General features: G+C 54.9%; 1 protein-coding gene across 1 annotated transcript in view; it reads left to right on the top strand.

The window, feature by feature from the left end:
* Positions 1-14,128, top strand: part of MEI1 (meiotic double-stranded break formation protein 1) — a 47,080-nt gene extending 32,952 nt beyond the window's left edge. The window contains exons 25-34 of the mRNA XM_086610737.1: positions 155-236; positions 690-895; positions 1,625-1,706; positions 3,597-3,713; positions 11,504-11,611; positions 12,454-12,575; positions 12,795-12,879; positions 13,159-13,340; positions 13,582-13,653; positions 14,003-14,128. Of these exons, the coding sequence (XP_086466863.1) occupies positions 155-236; positions 690-895; positions 1,625-1,706; positions 3,597-3,713; positions 11,504-11,611; positions 12,454-12,575; positions 12,795-12,879; positions 13,159-13,340; positions 13,582-13,653; positions 14,003-14,128 (1,182 nt within the window). The remainder of the gene's footprint in view (positions 1-154; positions 237-689; positions 896-1,624; positions 1,707-3,596; positions 3,714-11,503; positions 11,612-12,453; positions 12,576-12,794; positions 12,880-13,158; positions 13,341-13,581; positions 13,654-14,002) is intronic.
* The last annotated feature ends 1,780 nt before the right edge of the window (positions 14,129-15,908 follow it).

Here is a 15,908-nt window from a genome sequence, read left to right as displayed (position 1 = left end):
CCCTTCTGGGTCAGAATCCTGACACCCGATTGCTGTTCCCTTGTTCTTCGATGGTCATCATGGGGCAGTGTCTAAGGACTGAAAGTATGTAAGAGGGCTTTTTACCAGGTCCAGACTAGCACCATTTATTCTCTTATATTTCATTCTCCTCTAGGTTCACCAGACACTCTCTCTAGACCTAACAGAAGTCCTGAATGCAGTCATCTTCAGGAAGAAGAAGCCAATCCTGCTGTTAGGTATTTTGCCTCAGTTACAGGGATTTGACTGGAAGCATCTGCTAGTACCATGCTACAGGCAACAAGGGAGAACTGGTGACTATGGGATGGGATGGTGCAGGTGCTGGTGGGAGTCTGGAAGCTTTGGTCCATTTGGCTTTGAGAGTACATAACTGGTGGTGAGAAAGGGCAAATGGGAGTTCTGCTGTGTTTGAGCATATCTTCCTTGGAGGTTGATAGTGACATCTGGAACTGAGTGTGAACTGGGATAGCATCTGACAGGGAGGAGACGAACAAGGGAACTCATGTTGCCATTCCTGCCTGCAGCTGTCAGCAGCTGCTGGGCAACTCCGGTGGGCCCTTAAGCCCAAATTTTCTCTTCTCACCCTCTCCCATGCTATTGCACAGGCACCAACACACGGGGCAGGGGAGAGGAAAATACTGGCACACACTAATAAGTGGCTCCCTGTCTAGTGAGCATCATGCAGTTCCTGAGAGCTGCCCTGCGACAGAACTTCTCCTCCTCTCTGCTGGTGATGGTTGGCCAAAACACAGCCCAAGGTGCTACACAACCACAGCCATCATCACTGCAGGATGCTGCCTTGCACCCCCTTGCCACACGGCAAGTCTTCTCGCTGGTTGTCAGTCTGCAGAACCTTTTGGTGCATGTCCAGTTGCAGGTATATAAAATATGACTTTTGGAGCAACACCAGTGTGGTTGGGCTTCAAGCAGGTACACTAACCTGAGAAGAAACCACCTTAGATTGCAGAACCTAAGGAACTGCATTTCTTTTCCTTCTGCCTGCATTTTCCACCCCTTACAGACATGAGGAGGAGGAGGGAAAATGCACTTGCTGCAGCATGGTGCAGTGAGAAAGAAGGTAAATCAAGCTATGCGGTACTCCCTGCTGCTGAACTGGATAGCTGAAATTCTCTGTACTAATGATGATCTCTGTTTCCCATCTCTTGCTCTGCAGGGATGCCACGCCCATAGGGACAGAGGAGGGAAAAGTGTAACAAATCCCACTCCCTCCCCCACGCTCCTGGCAAGGTGCTTTGTGGGGTAGTACATCAGTGTACATTTAACTTGCTCAAGTGACGTTGGGCTCCAGGGGATAGTACATCAGTTTATGTTTAACTCTCTTGAGCGATGTTGGGTTCCCGTCTTTACTTTTTGGAGATTGTTACTTACTTAATTTTTTTTTAGTCTCAGAATAAGTAGTCGTGCCTTTGTCTGGCTCCTTGATGTGACAGATAATTTGCAGCACGTTACATCCCGTGAAGGAGATGAAGGGTGTTATTTCCCTATGCTGCACGCACTTCAGATCCTGCTGCTTTATGAATTTTCCTCTTGTGATAGCTGTTGATTGGTTTTTTCCTTCTCTTTTTCCCCCCTCTTGGTATTCCAGAAAGACTTCCTGCTCTCTCAAGCTGTGGTTGCCTGCCTGGAAACCTTAGTGGAATACCTGTCTATGAAGAACCAGGATGTTGGTAAAGTCTTCTTGCTCTTTCTTCTCCTGAGTTTCTCTCCTGCAGAGATTTTGAGCTCCTTGATCTTCATCCAGTAGCACCCTGGAGCAGATGCTTAATGAGTTTATGCTCAATAAGAAAAATTACTTGTATGGCTAAAGTTAATCCTGTGCTTTGTGGGATGAAATCACAGTGCCTGGCTCCCCTGCAGGCATGAGCCCTCACTTTGCCTCTGGACACCAGGATGCTTAACAGAAGTAAAGAAGTCATTCCCCACCCCCTTCATATGGTAACAGTGAAAGGTTTAGGAATGGAGGGAGTGTAGGAATAGTCTTCCACTTCCAGGCCAGTTGTAGCAAACCTTTAGAGCATAAATACAGGGAAGAGTGAATCTGAATATGATGGATCTTCCACATGGACAGCATTGGTCAGAGTTTGGTCCTGAGGGAGAAGGGAGAACGGGTATTAGGCAGCCTTAGGAAATGGAAGCTGGAAATTCTAGATTTCCACGGGCAATGTTGACCTCGGTTTCCAAAGTTCATGTCAGACCTAATGTATACCATGTTAGCAATATAACATAATATGACAGCGTTGTACAGTCAGGGGGAAGAACAGACCCTTCTGCTTATTATCAGCCTCCTGCCACAAAGTCCAGGTGCTGGCTCTGATCTTAAAAGACACAGAAATTTCTCTGTACCCTGACCTGTTCAATTCAGTCATTTAAACACTGAGAGAGAAGGGGATGGAGTGAATGAATACCAGACAAAAGGGACATTGGTGGGAGAGGGAAAGTGGTTGAATGAAAACTGAACCTGGCACTTTGGCTGCCTAAATTCTTGTTGTGGTGCAGAAGTTCACAACAGTGATATCAGGAGTCTCTTTATTCCAAGCAGAGTGAGGGTCATAGCTATGTTTGACCAAAAGATGCGAGAACACTGCAAAGAGAGTGACCTGGACTTGGCCTCTAGCAGTTGCCTCATTTGAGGCTTTCTAAAGCCCTCTCTTGGTCCAGAGATTTTTCCAGATGTAGAGAGCAGGCTCAGTGCACAGTGTTGGTATTTTCTCATTTCCGCCAACTAAAAGATACCCCCAAACATTTTAGATTATTTTTTAGTATTGTTTTCCCATAGAAAAGATTCTTGTAGTGGCCATAGGGAGGTTACGTGACTGCCAGTGGAAAAGGGACCTTTCTGAAACTCTGGTGAGTTGCCATGGTATAACAAGCTATATCAGCTGACCTGTTGTAATGGTCCATCCCATGCAATAAATACATCCTAATCTGCAATAAATGCAAGGTAGTAACACTGAAGTTCAGTGAGAGACTTCACGCTGTCACAGATGGTGACCTTGGGCCTTACCTCTCTTACATGCTCCTTCTTAAGAACATTTTCTCTACTGATTGTTTGCATTGCTGCCATCAGCATGGCTGGTCCCCGTAGTACGCTCTCTGATGCGGATCCAGGCTCCGTTTGTGCAGCTTATGTTATAGGTCTTTCTTCATTTCCCAAAGAGTATTCTGCAGCTAAATAAAACCTGTGGTCAGGAAACTTGTCCTCATATTGAAACCAGAGGGTATTATTTTTAAAACTCTGGCTAAAGATATCCCGTTACTGTTTTATGACATGCACCCCAGGAGAAGGTTTCTCTTCCTGTACCAGCACAAAGGTGGACAAAATATATTTTCTGCTTAAAAAAGCTATTAAGCTTTTGTCCTCATGACTAAACTCTTGCCCAGAGATCAGCAGATTAAAAAGGAAGTAAGAACAGAGCAAATTATCCCCTTAGTGTTTCACAGCATGAGGTCTAGAAGAGAAACTTGCAGTCAGTATTGAAGACTGTCCTTATCCGAGTCCAGCCTGTCACTTGTCTGATTTTAAAGCTGTCTTTGATGGGCTGCTCCTTCTTCCCCAGCTCTACATGTTGCTTCACAGCCCTGGCACCGATTCCTGCTCTTCACACTACTCCATGGGGGCCAGAAGTCCCTTCTGCAGCCAGAAGTTCTCAGGCTGATGACTTTGGTGAGCAGGGGAAGGGCAGGCTGTTCTCCTCTTTTTCCAGTGTGTCGGTACAGCGCGTGTGGGTCGGTTATTGGAACTTACCCCCTATGCACACACAATCTCAGATCCTGCTGCGGCTTTGTCTGTCACTATATTTTACCCTATAATAATGATGGTTTCAAGTGAACTTCCCTTCCACACCCTGCAGAAACTAACTGCTGCTAGTGAGCACGTCCTGTTCTTCTGGTATTTGTAGCATTTATTTATATCATCTAGGACCCCTGGGGAGGAGAGGGGAAACGTACAGACACATGCAACTGCTGTTGCCAGTCAGGGAGTTTGCTGCTGCTCCCTGGAGACCAGGGCTCTACTTGGCATCAAAGCTCATCTCCCCATCTTTGACCTTCCAGACCTGGCTTTTCAGGGCAGGGAGTTACTGCAACCTACTTCCCTGCTGTACCTGGGGCCTGCAAGCGAGAGAGGGAATGTGGTCCTGCCTAGCAGAAATACTGAAGATAAAGCCCTCATGGCGGTGGATGAGAGGAAGGGGTTATTAATGCGAACCTTCCCCCTCCAAATACATGACGGGTCTGTGAGTCTTTGTTGTTCTTATTTCACTTTTAAAGGTTACCTGGCTTGTTTCAGTTCCTTTGCGACCTAAACCAAGATAAGTCTGGCTGTAAAGCAGAACACCATCAACACGGATATTTGCACTGGTTCTATTAGAAGTGATGTAAAATCGGGCTTGTGGTTAAGGTGCTGCAGCATCCCGTTACATAGAAGAGGTCTTTCCAGGAGATGAGTCACTGTTGCAGTCTGTGGGTCTTTCATTCTTTAATGCCTCTATTTTTTCCTTTGTTCAAGTTTCTGAGATATCAGAGCAGCAATATTATTTCTCAAAAAGAAATTAGCCAGATTCTCCAGGAGGCAGCAGAAGCCAACTTAGCAGAGCTGCCTGAGGCCACATCTCGTGCTCTTCATCTCTTCCTTTGTCAGGTAAGGGAGCAGTTGACCACCTTGGAAAATGAGAAGGGAATCCCTAGGGGATTGCTTTAGCCTTTGATGGGGAGCCATAAACTTCCTTTGAGGAGGTTATAGTAAGATGAAGAATCCTGCAGCTGCTAGCTTGGCCTGCTGCCTTGAGGGATGTATGGTGAAATCGGAAAGAGAGTGATGCTAGCAGCTGCCGAAACTGCATCGTCATATTGGGCAGCCCCTTGATTCCCCCCAAGGTCAAAGTCCGAAGGTCTAATTGCTCTGTGTGGAGATGAGAGAGGGAGGTATGAAGGAACAAGCCCAACAGTTTCCTGTTGGTCTGGAAGTCATTCTTTCTTCTGACTGCTCAGATTCAGAGCAGTCATTGCCAGGTGGAGCCAGTGCAGTCAGGCACCATTCAGACCTTGCTGGAGCGCCTTCTGGAACAGAGGAGCACTTGCGTGAAACATCAGGACGTTGTGTATCCTTTGCTGGGCAGACGCCTTTGATAGGTGATGTGAGGGTGGTAGGTGTAAGAGGGGTAGAAGGGATACTTAATCCTTCCTTATTCCAGCTGAAGGCAAACAAAAGTGGAAAAAAACTCTGAGTGGTTGCTACACTTGGCTAACTTTGGGATGAAAGACTTTATCATCCCCAGATTTGGGAAGACATTTGGGAATGAGGAGACATTTGGGATTAAAGATGGGTCTCTCTGCTGGGCTTACATTCATCTATACGGCAGAGGTGGTCTGACGAAAGAGGAGCAGGCCAGGGAGCCTGTGACCTTAAAGCAGTAACGATCCCTGTATTGATTTCCCTGGGGGATGAACCATCGCGTAACCTCTGTCTGTGTGCTAACGAGGGAGCGCCAGCCTGCCTGTGAAGTCGGGGAAACCCAAAGATGACTTGAGCGCTTTCAAAGGACAGTGAGCATTCGGAAACTGCTGAGCGGAGTTACCGAATTGCGTTCTGCTTGGCCTTAAGAGTCCTCTGCTGAGAACTGAATCCTCCTCTTCTCTGTGAATAGGAGGCAAGGCCCGCTCCCAGATTTCTTGTGGAGAAAGAGGGAGCCTGGTACAGTATTTGTTTACTTCTCAAACTGTCTGCTTTTGCCTTCCTGTTTTCATCACCCCGCATTGCCTCAGACAGGTAGCAGTGATGGAAGTGGCCCCAGCAGTGATTTCCTGTTGGGGTGGGGCCTTCCTCCATTGTGGGACACCGTCATCAGCCATGTCTAGGGCATGTACTGGGTGAGGCATTTGTTATCTGTGAGGAGTAGCTCGTCCTCGTGCTTACCCCCAACGTGATACTGCTGCTCTGTGGTGGGATGCTCAGAGTGCAAGTTGTCCAGGTGGTGACCATCCAGCCCCGTGAAGTTCCTCTCCACTGCCTTTACTTGTGTGTATAGGGGTGAGGGAAGTTGGGCAGGAGATCTTCTTATATTGATAAAGTGGCTCCTCATTTCCGCGTTTTCCACATAGGAAGAAACCTTCAAATCTCAGTTGCTAGGAAGGATTTTGAATACGGTCAAAAAGCAGCAGTGGTGGCTATCTGAATACAATAGGTGTGAACATGGAAGACAAAATCCTCTGGCCAGAAACAAGCTTTGACATCGGTTTTGTCAAGAAAGGACTTTCTTCAGGTTCACCCACACTGGTGTTTCTCACATGTGTTGGGGGGGGGGTTTCCATGGCTTGGGGGAGGGTTGGTTTAGTCATGAAAACCTCCTGTCAGCCATGTGTCAACTGTGGGAATTTCTGTAGCATGCTGAGATTTCAGCCATGCCTTCCCTTTGGTTTCCGCTCATGCCATCAATGACAGATGCCTGGGAAGCGTGGCAGTGTCCCTCTCACACATTGGAGACTGAAAAGATACCGTGCACGCAGCAGAGTAAGAACAAGAGACCCCATCCTGCCTTTTGTTCCCAGTGAGTAGTAGAGAGAAGATGGACGAAGGCAGTCATTCGTAGCTTATTTTCAGAAAAAGGTTTGTTGAAAATCATTTATAAAGCTCAGTTACTGAAATGACTCCTTGTTTCCTTTTCTGTGTGGGATGAAGCTTGGTTGATGCTCTCGGTTATCAAAATACAGAACTGCCTGGTGAAAACGATGTTGTACACGGGTGGCAGAGGCTATGGAAGAGACGCTCTGCTCACCTGCCTTAGCTGGTGGTGCTGCGGGATGGCCCCTTTCCTCTGGGTGGTGGGGGGCTCGGCCAGGACTCCTGGGGAAGCAGATGTGCTGCTTGTCCCGCTGGGAAGAGGAGCCTTCTTCCAGTTCACGGGTGGTCCCCTCGCCTACACCCCCAGACCCCCGCTCACCTGTTGCCTCCAAACCCTGTAAGCGCCCCTTTCTCGTTGGGGCTTTAATGAAGGAGGTTCCTTCCCTTGCAGAGCCGGGGGAAACCCCGCAACAGGAGCAGCAGCGGGGCCCGGCTCCCGCCAGCCCCGGCCGCGGGCTCCCCGGCCCCGCACCGCCCGCGGGAACCCCGGCGGGGCCGAGCCGGGGCCGGGGCCGGGGCCGGGGCGGGGCGGGAGCTCAGGAAGTGACACGGCGGGGCGGGGAAGCGGCGGCAGCGGCATGGCAGCGCGGCGGGCGTGAGCGCCGATCCCGGTACTGGTAGCCGGCCCGCAGGTGGGGGGGGCGGGGGAGGCCGGGCCCCCTCCTCTCCCCGGAAGGTCTCAGCGGGGTCGGCGGGGGCTGCTCGGCCGTGGCGGGGCAGGAGGGAAGGGCGGAGGCGGGGGCAGCCCGGGAGCCGCTCCGGGGACGCGGGCGGGCAGGACGGCGGGGCGGGGGTGGCCGCTGCGGCGCTGCCCCCCTCTAGAACCGGCCGAGGCCAGAAGGAGACCCTGGAGGGAGGGAAGCCCGAGCAGCCCGGGTGGCCGATGAGCGGGGCGGGCAGTGCGGCCCCGGGGGTGCCTCGCTGGACCTTTGGTTAAACGGCTTCGCCCTTACCGAAGGGCTCTGCCATCACCCCCTGCTCTCCCTCCTCGCCGGAGCCCCGGTTCGGAGCGGGTGTGAGGAGCCGGCTGCCGCCAGCGCCGGGGGGGCAGCCGTCCCGCCCCGCGGGGCTGCATCCCCTCGTGTGCCGCCCGCGGCGGCCGCTTGACACGGCTCCGGGTGGGTTTCCCACGGCGCGGCTGGGGTAGTCTCGGCTAATCCGGTTTCCACGCCTCCATCCCCGTGCGGTTGCCGTTCGTTTCAGCGGTGCTTGAAAGAGAATCCCCATCTCCCTGTGCCCGCAGCCGCCCGAGCCCCTCGGGGTGCTGCTGACCCCCTCCAGCGGGATGGGAGGCACCGAGGTGGGCTGAAACGGACCCGTCCTTGGTGGAAATCACAGCAGCTCGCTGGCTCGGTCAGGGCTGCCTGACCCTGGCTGGCGGCTGTCCCTATGGTATACGAGGTCTGGTTTTGGTGGTTAAGGGACTTTTGAGGTAAGCGTATGTAAACGGCCGTTGTTGTTTCACTGAAGCACCTGATCCTGTAAGCCCCGTACAGAAATGCCCTAGCAGAAGTCCGAGCAGCCTGCGTTTCGCTTCTGAAGCTTTTGCTTCGGCTATGACATGAGATTAATCCTCATCAGGTTGATGGAGGAGCGGCTTGGGCATGGATTCCTGGGGCGGGGAGTTTTCATTCCTCGTTTTGCCACAGTGCGCTCCCGGGGCAAGCTGGCTAATGATGCTTTTTCCCCTGCGTTGCAGTGCCCTGTGGAGGGGAAGGGGGGTCCTGCGAAAGTCCCTCCTGGGAGCTGAAGCGTGGCAGCGTGGCTCTGTCTTGCGAGCTCATTAAGTGAATAAATCCTGAGGATGCTCAGTTCAGATGGGGCTCCTGCAGGAGAATTTATAAAGTCATTAAAAACATTCTAATGGGAAGTACTAACCATCTATAACACAGCATCTGTTGTCATGTCTTTGGAAAAACACGTCTAAATTAAGAGGATGGGAGACAGCAAGACAGACTGGTGGGCTTTTCTGCTGAAGCAACCAGCTGGCCAGGGCTTCGAGGGAATATTGGTGGAAACTCCTTCCATCTGTAGCATCAGGCCAGGCCCTGGCTCCCCGGACTGCTCTGGGAGCACTGGGCAGAGCTGGCTTTGGCAGGGATTGGTTCAGGGAGGAGCAGGGAGGGAAGAGAGGAGCAGCTCTGCAGTGGTTCTGTCTCATCTCGTCCCTCAGCGGGTGTGAAGACATGAGGGAGGGTTCATGGGGAAAGCACAGAGGAACATCTGCAAGAAGGTTTGGCATTCCTGAGCTTACACAGTCCGGCCTGGAAAGGAGGGAACGTCCTCTGCTATTAAAATGGGGTGAAATGGGCAGGGCAGTGAAGGGAAATAAGCTCAGGCTGGTCCCACATGGCACTAGCAGCCTCACTTTCCCTATGGGTGATGGCAACAACTGGCTCCTGCTTCATTTTCACTGGGGTGTTTCAGCCCTGATGGATGACGCCGGTCAGTAGCTTTGATGTAAGAACGAGTGTCAGCAGGGAAGGGGTCAGACGAAAAGATGATGGGCTTCTGGTGTGGCATGGTTCTCCAGTCCTCTTCTTCTGACCTTGTCTCACAGCCACGGTCTGTAGGGCTGCTGCAGGAGGATTTGTAAAGTCATTAAAAACATTTTATTTGAAAACCCTAACCACCTGTACCACAGCATCTCCTGTCGTGTCTCTGGAAAAGACAGTCTCTGTTCTGAGACTTGGGGGCAGCCAGGCAGGCTGGTGGCCTTTCTACTGCAGCAACCAGCTGGCCAGCAACCGCTTCAGCTGAGCAGCTGAGAACCATGCTTTGCTCTGCTGCTGCCTGAGCGGTGTTTTTTGCAGCTCACCATCTTCCTCCTTGGAGCGGCTGCGAGATGTGCTCTGGCCACCCGGCTCCCATGTCAGAAGTGGGGAGACACGGGAGCCCTTACCCTGACCACATGTGCTGGGACTGCCGTGGGCAGCGTGGCAGACCTGTTGTGGGCAGCATTTCAACTTTGCCTTTCAGCCTGATCTGGAGGCCACAGGCTGCCTCCAAGGTCTCTCCAGTTCTCCACGGGCACAGCAAATAGCCAGCCCGGCTTATGGCCGCATGTCAGATCTGATGGGCAAACAGGAGGGTCCCAGAGCAGTCACAGTTTGTGCTTTTGAGTTGCTGCGCTTCCTGCTCCCCCAGAGCCTGGGATGGAACGAGCGGCTCTGGGAGGCTCTATGGAGAGGGGACCCTCACCCCCTCGCTGAGCCAGGCTTCAGGCCCTTGGGTTGTGGTTTTTGGCAGGGTGAAGTGGTCTCTTGGAAGCTGACCAGTCTGGTGGGTCCAGCAGAGCATCTGCTTGCCCAGGCTGGAGATTTCTCCTTACAGCCTCGGCACGTTGGTGTGCTTTGCAGCCTTCAGGGTGGCTGAAGTGTGCCTTAAGCCTCACGCCACTGCAGGCAGAGGGGACAGACCCCAGGCCTGGCATAGGAGGCTTGTCCTGCCATCTCGGCTCAGCATCGCATCCGAAAGGTTGGGTGTGATGCTGAGCCCTCACCAGGGCAGCTGTGTCTTCCTCTGTAACGCTGATTGTAGTTACTCTGATCCGTTCCCTTGCAGGGGTGCTGCCTTTTGCAAAGCACAGCAGCAAAATAACGCAGAGGGTTTCTCGTTTTTGCCTGACACCAATTCCCTGCTAGCGTCGGAGGTGCGAGGGTGCTTGGCTCAGCCTCGGTGGGAGCTGCTGCTGCTCCTTGCAGGGCTGGGAGAGCTGCTGGTGCTGCCTGCTTTGCCTCACTCGTGGGCCTATTTGTTTAAAAAAGAAAAACAACAAGAAAAAAAGAATAAACAGATTTGGTGTGAAGGAGGGATTTGTTTCTGTTCCAGTGTTAGGGCATCGCAGAGAGAGGCTCAGGCCAGGTGGGTGAACTCGACTCGGGAGGGGAGCAGGGCGGCAGGGTGATGGCAGCGCTGGTGGCCTTACGTGTCTGCCTTTCCCTCGGGAGCAGGAGGCGGCTCAGGGGATGCCTCTGAAGGAGCTGCTGCTGCTTCCATAATTGCCAGTGGCCGCTGCTCAGCTCCACAGACAGGCCACTTTGAGTCCTACTGCCTGGAGGCTGAGGTACTGCTCTCCTTTTCGAGGTTTAGGCTGTCCCAGGAACCATGGTCCTTGTTCTCGGGAATCTTCTCCTCTCGCCTCTCTGCTGCACGTTGACTCTGCCTGAGGGACCCTCATGATGAGGGGCAGCTCTGTCCAACCACATCCCTACAGAGCCTCAGGCTCCGCATGGGCAGGGATGCGCTTGGGGCGACAGGGGAGTTACCACCAGGTCACCTAACTGCTGCTTTTTTGGTGTGGGGCCCGCAGCTGGTGCCCGGCTTGTGGTGAGGGGAAGGGTTCAAATACCAGCACAGCAAGAGGTGAAGTGAGATGGCTGAGCGGGTCAAGCCTGGCACTTGAAGGAGAGGTGGACTTCAGCCCCTCGGCCATCCTCCTCCTCCCTTCAGCCCTGCCGCTTCAGTTGCCGGGCTGCTCTAACTTGCCAACCCAGCAAAAATCTAGCTGTTATTTTTGGGAAAAGGGGTAGGACTTAATTTTTCTGCTGGGTGAGTGCTCAGTCAGATCCCTGGGGGCCCAGCCGGCAGCGGAGGCAGGTAGAAAGGGGGGGGAGACCAGGGCTTCCCTCGCTGCAGCATCGCCCCGTGGCCCTGCTCTGGCCACTTTCTCCCTCAAACTCCTTGTGGAGACAAGGGAGAGGTGGGCAAGAGGACTCTGGTGCCAAAGGCGATGTGCCATCAAGTCTGGAGAGGCACATCAAGTCTGGAGAGACTGCTCCCTTTGACAAGTCTCCTCACTGGTCATTGGTTTTGTTGGTCCATTTTGTTCCAGGCTGCGACGGCCGAACATGGATTTTTTCTTCATCTGCCCCTTTCTGCTGGTGCTGCTGCTGTCTCGGGGCACCTTCACAGACCTGGAGAAACAGAGGGTGGACTCCGGCTTGGAAATCTGTATCCTTCTCAGCAGCCTGCCCCTCATGTCCCACCTCCACGCTGGTGCTTGCTGAGGCTGGAGGGAGCTCGCACACAGGGGAAGGGTCAGAGACTAGAAAGGGGCACTGGAGAGTGGAAGAGAGAGGACCTAGAACCGCTGGGCAGTTGCCACTTTGCTCTTCCATAGAAGGGCTTTAGCCAAACTCCTGGGTTTGTTAACCAAGCACCCGATTCGGTGCGGGAGCAAGGTGGGTTTTTCAGTGGTGCCTGGTGTTCTCCCGAGCTCAGCGCTCCAGTGTGCTGGGTGCCAAGCGCGTTTCCCAGTCCGCTCTTGGGAGTGGTGCAGCCAGCCATGTGGCAGAGCAGGTCTGCAGGTCTCAGTGCTTTGGGTCACTGGCTGGAATGATGGAAGAGGGCTCCTAGGCTTGTAGCACTTGGTCTCCTCTGTGCCCTGGGCGTTTATTGCCCACAAGGAGGTGGGCTGATACAAGCCCACCTTAGCACATAGCTACATTCCCTGGTGAACAGGCAAAGTGTGAAAATATTTAATACATGTGCTTATGAGACACGTATGGGGAAGGTGGGAGTTCATGTTCCTCCTCCAGCCCGTCAGCTGGAGCAAGAGCTGGCAAGTAGAAAACTCCCCATGAGTGCCCAGCATTGTTAAGTGCCTCACTGGGATGTCCGGGCAAAGGGGCTCGCTGGAAACCCACGTTTCATCCTGGTTTAGGTGCTACTCCCTGGCCCTCAGGCAACCTGTGGAGAACTGAGAAGGGGCTGGGATGGTGCTGGGTGGAGGAGGAGAGCGGGAATGGGAACATGGTGGGAGTGTGCTGGTGGCACCCTTGACAGCAGTGCAGATAAGAAGCTGTTTGAGGTGAAGCGCAAGGACCAGATGAACGCACTGAAGAACCTGATCGAGCTCAATGACGTCAACCAGCAGTACAAAATCATTGACATCATGCTCAAGGGACTCTTCAAAGTGAGCCACAGTGCTGGCTGCTCTGGGCTCCGTGTGCTGTAGGGCTGGAGAGGGTGGGCAGGAAAAGCAGGGAGGGCTGAGGTGCCTCCTTGGGGTCAAAGAGAAGAGCTGGGTGACCAGGTGGGTGGCTAGGTGGCTCCAAAGTGGGGCGGCTGGGGCAGCACCCCGAGGTACAGGGAAGAGCTGGAAAGACAACGCAGTAACCGAGGGCTCTGGCAGGTGCTGGAGGACTCTCGGGCTGTGCTCATTGCTGCTGACGTGCCACCCGACGGGCCTTTCCCTCAGGATGAGAAGATAAAGGATGGTAGGTCCTCTCCAGTCCTTACCCCTCTGCCTTTTCTGTTGCTCTGGAACATCGCTGATGTTCCTCCTGGGACCAGTGGTGGAGTAGGTATGAAACCCCGTTTACCCAGACGAGGCCTGGGCCGGTCCCTGCCTCTTGGGGACCCTATTGCTGCCTCTCTGACCAGTTCGTACTGGGGAGCCTACTCGTTTGCCCCTAGCCTCCCCACCTCCTGGCGGGGATGTTGGCGCCAGTGGGATGGGGCATGTGTGCCGATGGGGTTGGTGGCTGTCCCCACAGCATACTCCCACGTGGTGGAGAACACCGCCTTCTTCGGGGATGTCGTCCTGCGCTTCCCCAAGATCGTGCACCACTACTTCGACCGCAACTCCAACTGGAACAGCCTCATCCGCTGGGGCATTGGCTTCTGCAACCTGACGGGCGTGTTTGAGCAGGGACCCCACTCCCAGGTCCTGGGGCTGGTATGGCTCCTGATTCCCCCCCTACCATTACATCCCCTCTCTGCTGCTGGGGCTGGGGTGTGAGGTTCTTGGGGTGAAAGGAGGGCAGGGGGAGTGTACCCCATGTCTGAGGGTTGTTTGTGGGCTGAGGGATGGAGGAAGAGCATAGAGGGGGCTGGTGGGAGGAGATGACCCTGGTCATGGAGGTGGGGCGCAGGTGGGAGGCACCGCTCCCCGATGTGGTCTCCGCTTTGCTCTGCAGATGGCTCAGGAGCTGGGAATCAGCGAGAAATCGCCCGATTACCGCAATCCCTTTAAAGCGGACCACTCCGAGGTAAGACAGCAGCACCGCTGGCTCCCCCCATGGGCTTCCCCATCCCCATCACAGCTACAAGCAGCCGGCTGGGGAAGGGAACAAGTGGTTTGGTGGAGAGTGGCCAAAAACTCCCAACATGGCGGAAGCGTGGCTGAATTCCTCGACTGGGCTGCTATCAGCTTCAGGCACCCAGTGTCATCTCCCCCCTCCTGTGGCCACCTGCCCCATGGGAACATTGGGACGCCATTCATGTTGTGCCATGTCCCCCGGTGTCAGGGGGGCTTGAGGGCTGGCTTTGGTGGTTTTGGGAGGAGTTGTGCCTCTGGGAGTTGTGCCCCCATGCTGACCCTCCACTGTCACCCTGCAGTTTTTCCCCAGTGCTGACACCTTCCAGAAGGCACTGCGGGAGGAGGAGAAGCGGAGGAAGAAGGAGGAAAAGCGGAAGGAGATCCGCAAGGGCCCGCGCATCTCCCGTTCGCAGTCGGAGCTGTAGTGTGTGGGGACTTGCGCCTTGTGACGGGGGTGATGCTGCCGGGACGCGGAGCGACTCGCTCCCTCTCGGTGGCCTCAGGCCGGTGCTTGGCGGTCCCCTTTCCGTTTGTGCCATGGGTTTTGTTTTGTTGCCTTTCCCTTTCATTCAGCGGGGGCCCGGTGGCAGTGCTGGTGGGTTGCCTCAATGGGACTAGCGGGGGTGAAGTGGGGTACCCCTTCCTCAGAGCCGAAGCACAGATGGGAAGGCAACAGGGCCATCCCCTGGGCTGGTCGGGGCGCTGCTACCTGCAGTGGGGTAGGGCAAGGGGACACTGCGGCTGAGCCCCATGGGGAGCCCGGGGAGCCCTCCCCTCCCCAGCACAGGGTACCCTCATGCTGAACATGCCTCCTCCGTCGTGGGTGGGCTGGGGAGCACATCATGCCAAACAGCCTCATGAGCAATGCTGCTTCTCTCAGTTTTGATTTTTGATTTTTTTTTTTAAGCTGTTGACCTCATTGGCACCGCCTCACTTGGTTACACCTGGTCTTTGTCCAGCCGCTACCTCTGCCGGATCAGCTCTCCCCTCTTTCCAGCGGCTGCTTTACTGAGCAACATGCGTTTCATGGCTCAGCCGTAGTTGAAAAGGCCAACGGCGCTGGTTCCTCGCCCGACGGCATCCCGCTCTCCCGGGCTGCTACCCAGGGAGGCAAACAAGCAGTGTTTTAGGAAGGAGGGATTTCAGCTCTTGGCCCTCTTTGCAGGCAATGTGTGCTCATAGTGCAAGCACTGCTGATGCTGAAGGTGCTGGGGAACCAGCCCTGAACCCCTGTGAGCCCATCCTGCACACCACACCCTGCCCCCACTGTCCTGCCCCCGTCCCTCCAGTGTGGGGCTCTCTGTTTAGTCCCCCAAACTCCCTTCTCAGGGGGACGGCAGGGCTGAAGCAGGGAGGGAGACAGCTGATGGGCTGCAACCCTCTGTGGGGCGTCTGGGCTGCAGTGGGAGCAGAGGTGAGGGGCTGTCCCCGGGATGCAGCACAACCGCCCTGCCTTTTCTTGCGGTTGCTGATGAACTCACACCAGAGGAAGGTCTTGTGGAGGGACTGTACCCCAGAAGCGGGTGCTCTGTGCCAGACTGGGGCACCGTGGCCTTTGGGAAAGGGGAAACGTCCCGAGTTTTAAACTGTGGAGCCAGGTCCGTCCGGCGGCGAGGGTGGCAATGGGCATGTGTTTTGTTTTTCTTGAATAAAATTGACTTTATTTTTTTTTTAAGTAAAAGAAGCCTGGCTGTTGATCCTGTTCCTGATGGGAACGGGTGTCAGGCCTGGCCCTTCGGGAGCTGAGGGTCCGTGGGGAGCTGCGGAGGGATGGAGATGCTGACGAGGGGAGCACCAACCCCTTCCTCTAACCTCCACCGCTGCCTTCCACCTGGCCTTTCCCCACTTCGGCGAGGCTGGGAGCCCGGGGGTGCCAGCTCTGCCCCAGCCGGGTTTTCTGTGGGCAGCGGAGGCGCCCGCAGCGCTCGCCCCGCTCCCACGCGTGCCCGCCGGCCGCGGTGCTCGGCGCTGCGCAGCGCGCCGCTCCCCGCCGGCACCGCCCCCTCATGAATATGCTAATCGGGCGCGCGGGGCGGGGCGGCCTATGCTAATCGCAGCTGCTGATCGCTGACGCACCATCACACCACGCGCCGCCGCCGCCGCCGATTGGCCGGCGGCGACCTGGTCTCATTGACAACAAACCGCGGGGGGCGCGCGCGCCGCCGCCGTGGCGGCGGGCAGGTGGGGGCGGGGCCGCCGGCCGCC

The sequence above is a fragment of the Tauraco erythrolophus genome, chromosome 4 (assembly GCF_009769465.1).
Source record: "Tauraco erythrolophus isolate bTauEry1 chromosome 4, bTauEry1.pri, whole genome shotgun sequence".
Classification (NCBI taxonomy): domain Eukaryota; kingdom Metazoa; phylum Chordata; class Aves; order Musophagiformes; family Musophagidae; genus Tauraco; species Tauraco erythrolophus.
This window is presented reverse-complemented; position numbering and strand designations above follow the sequence as displayed.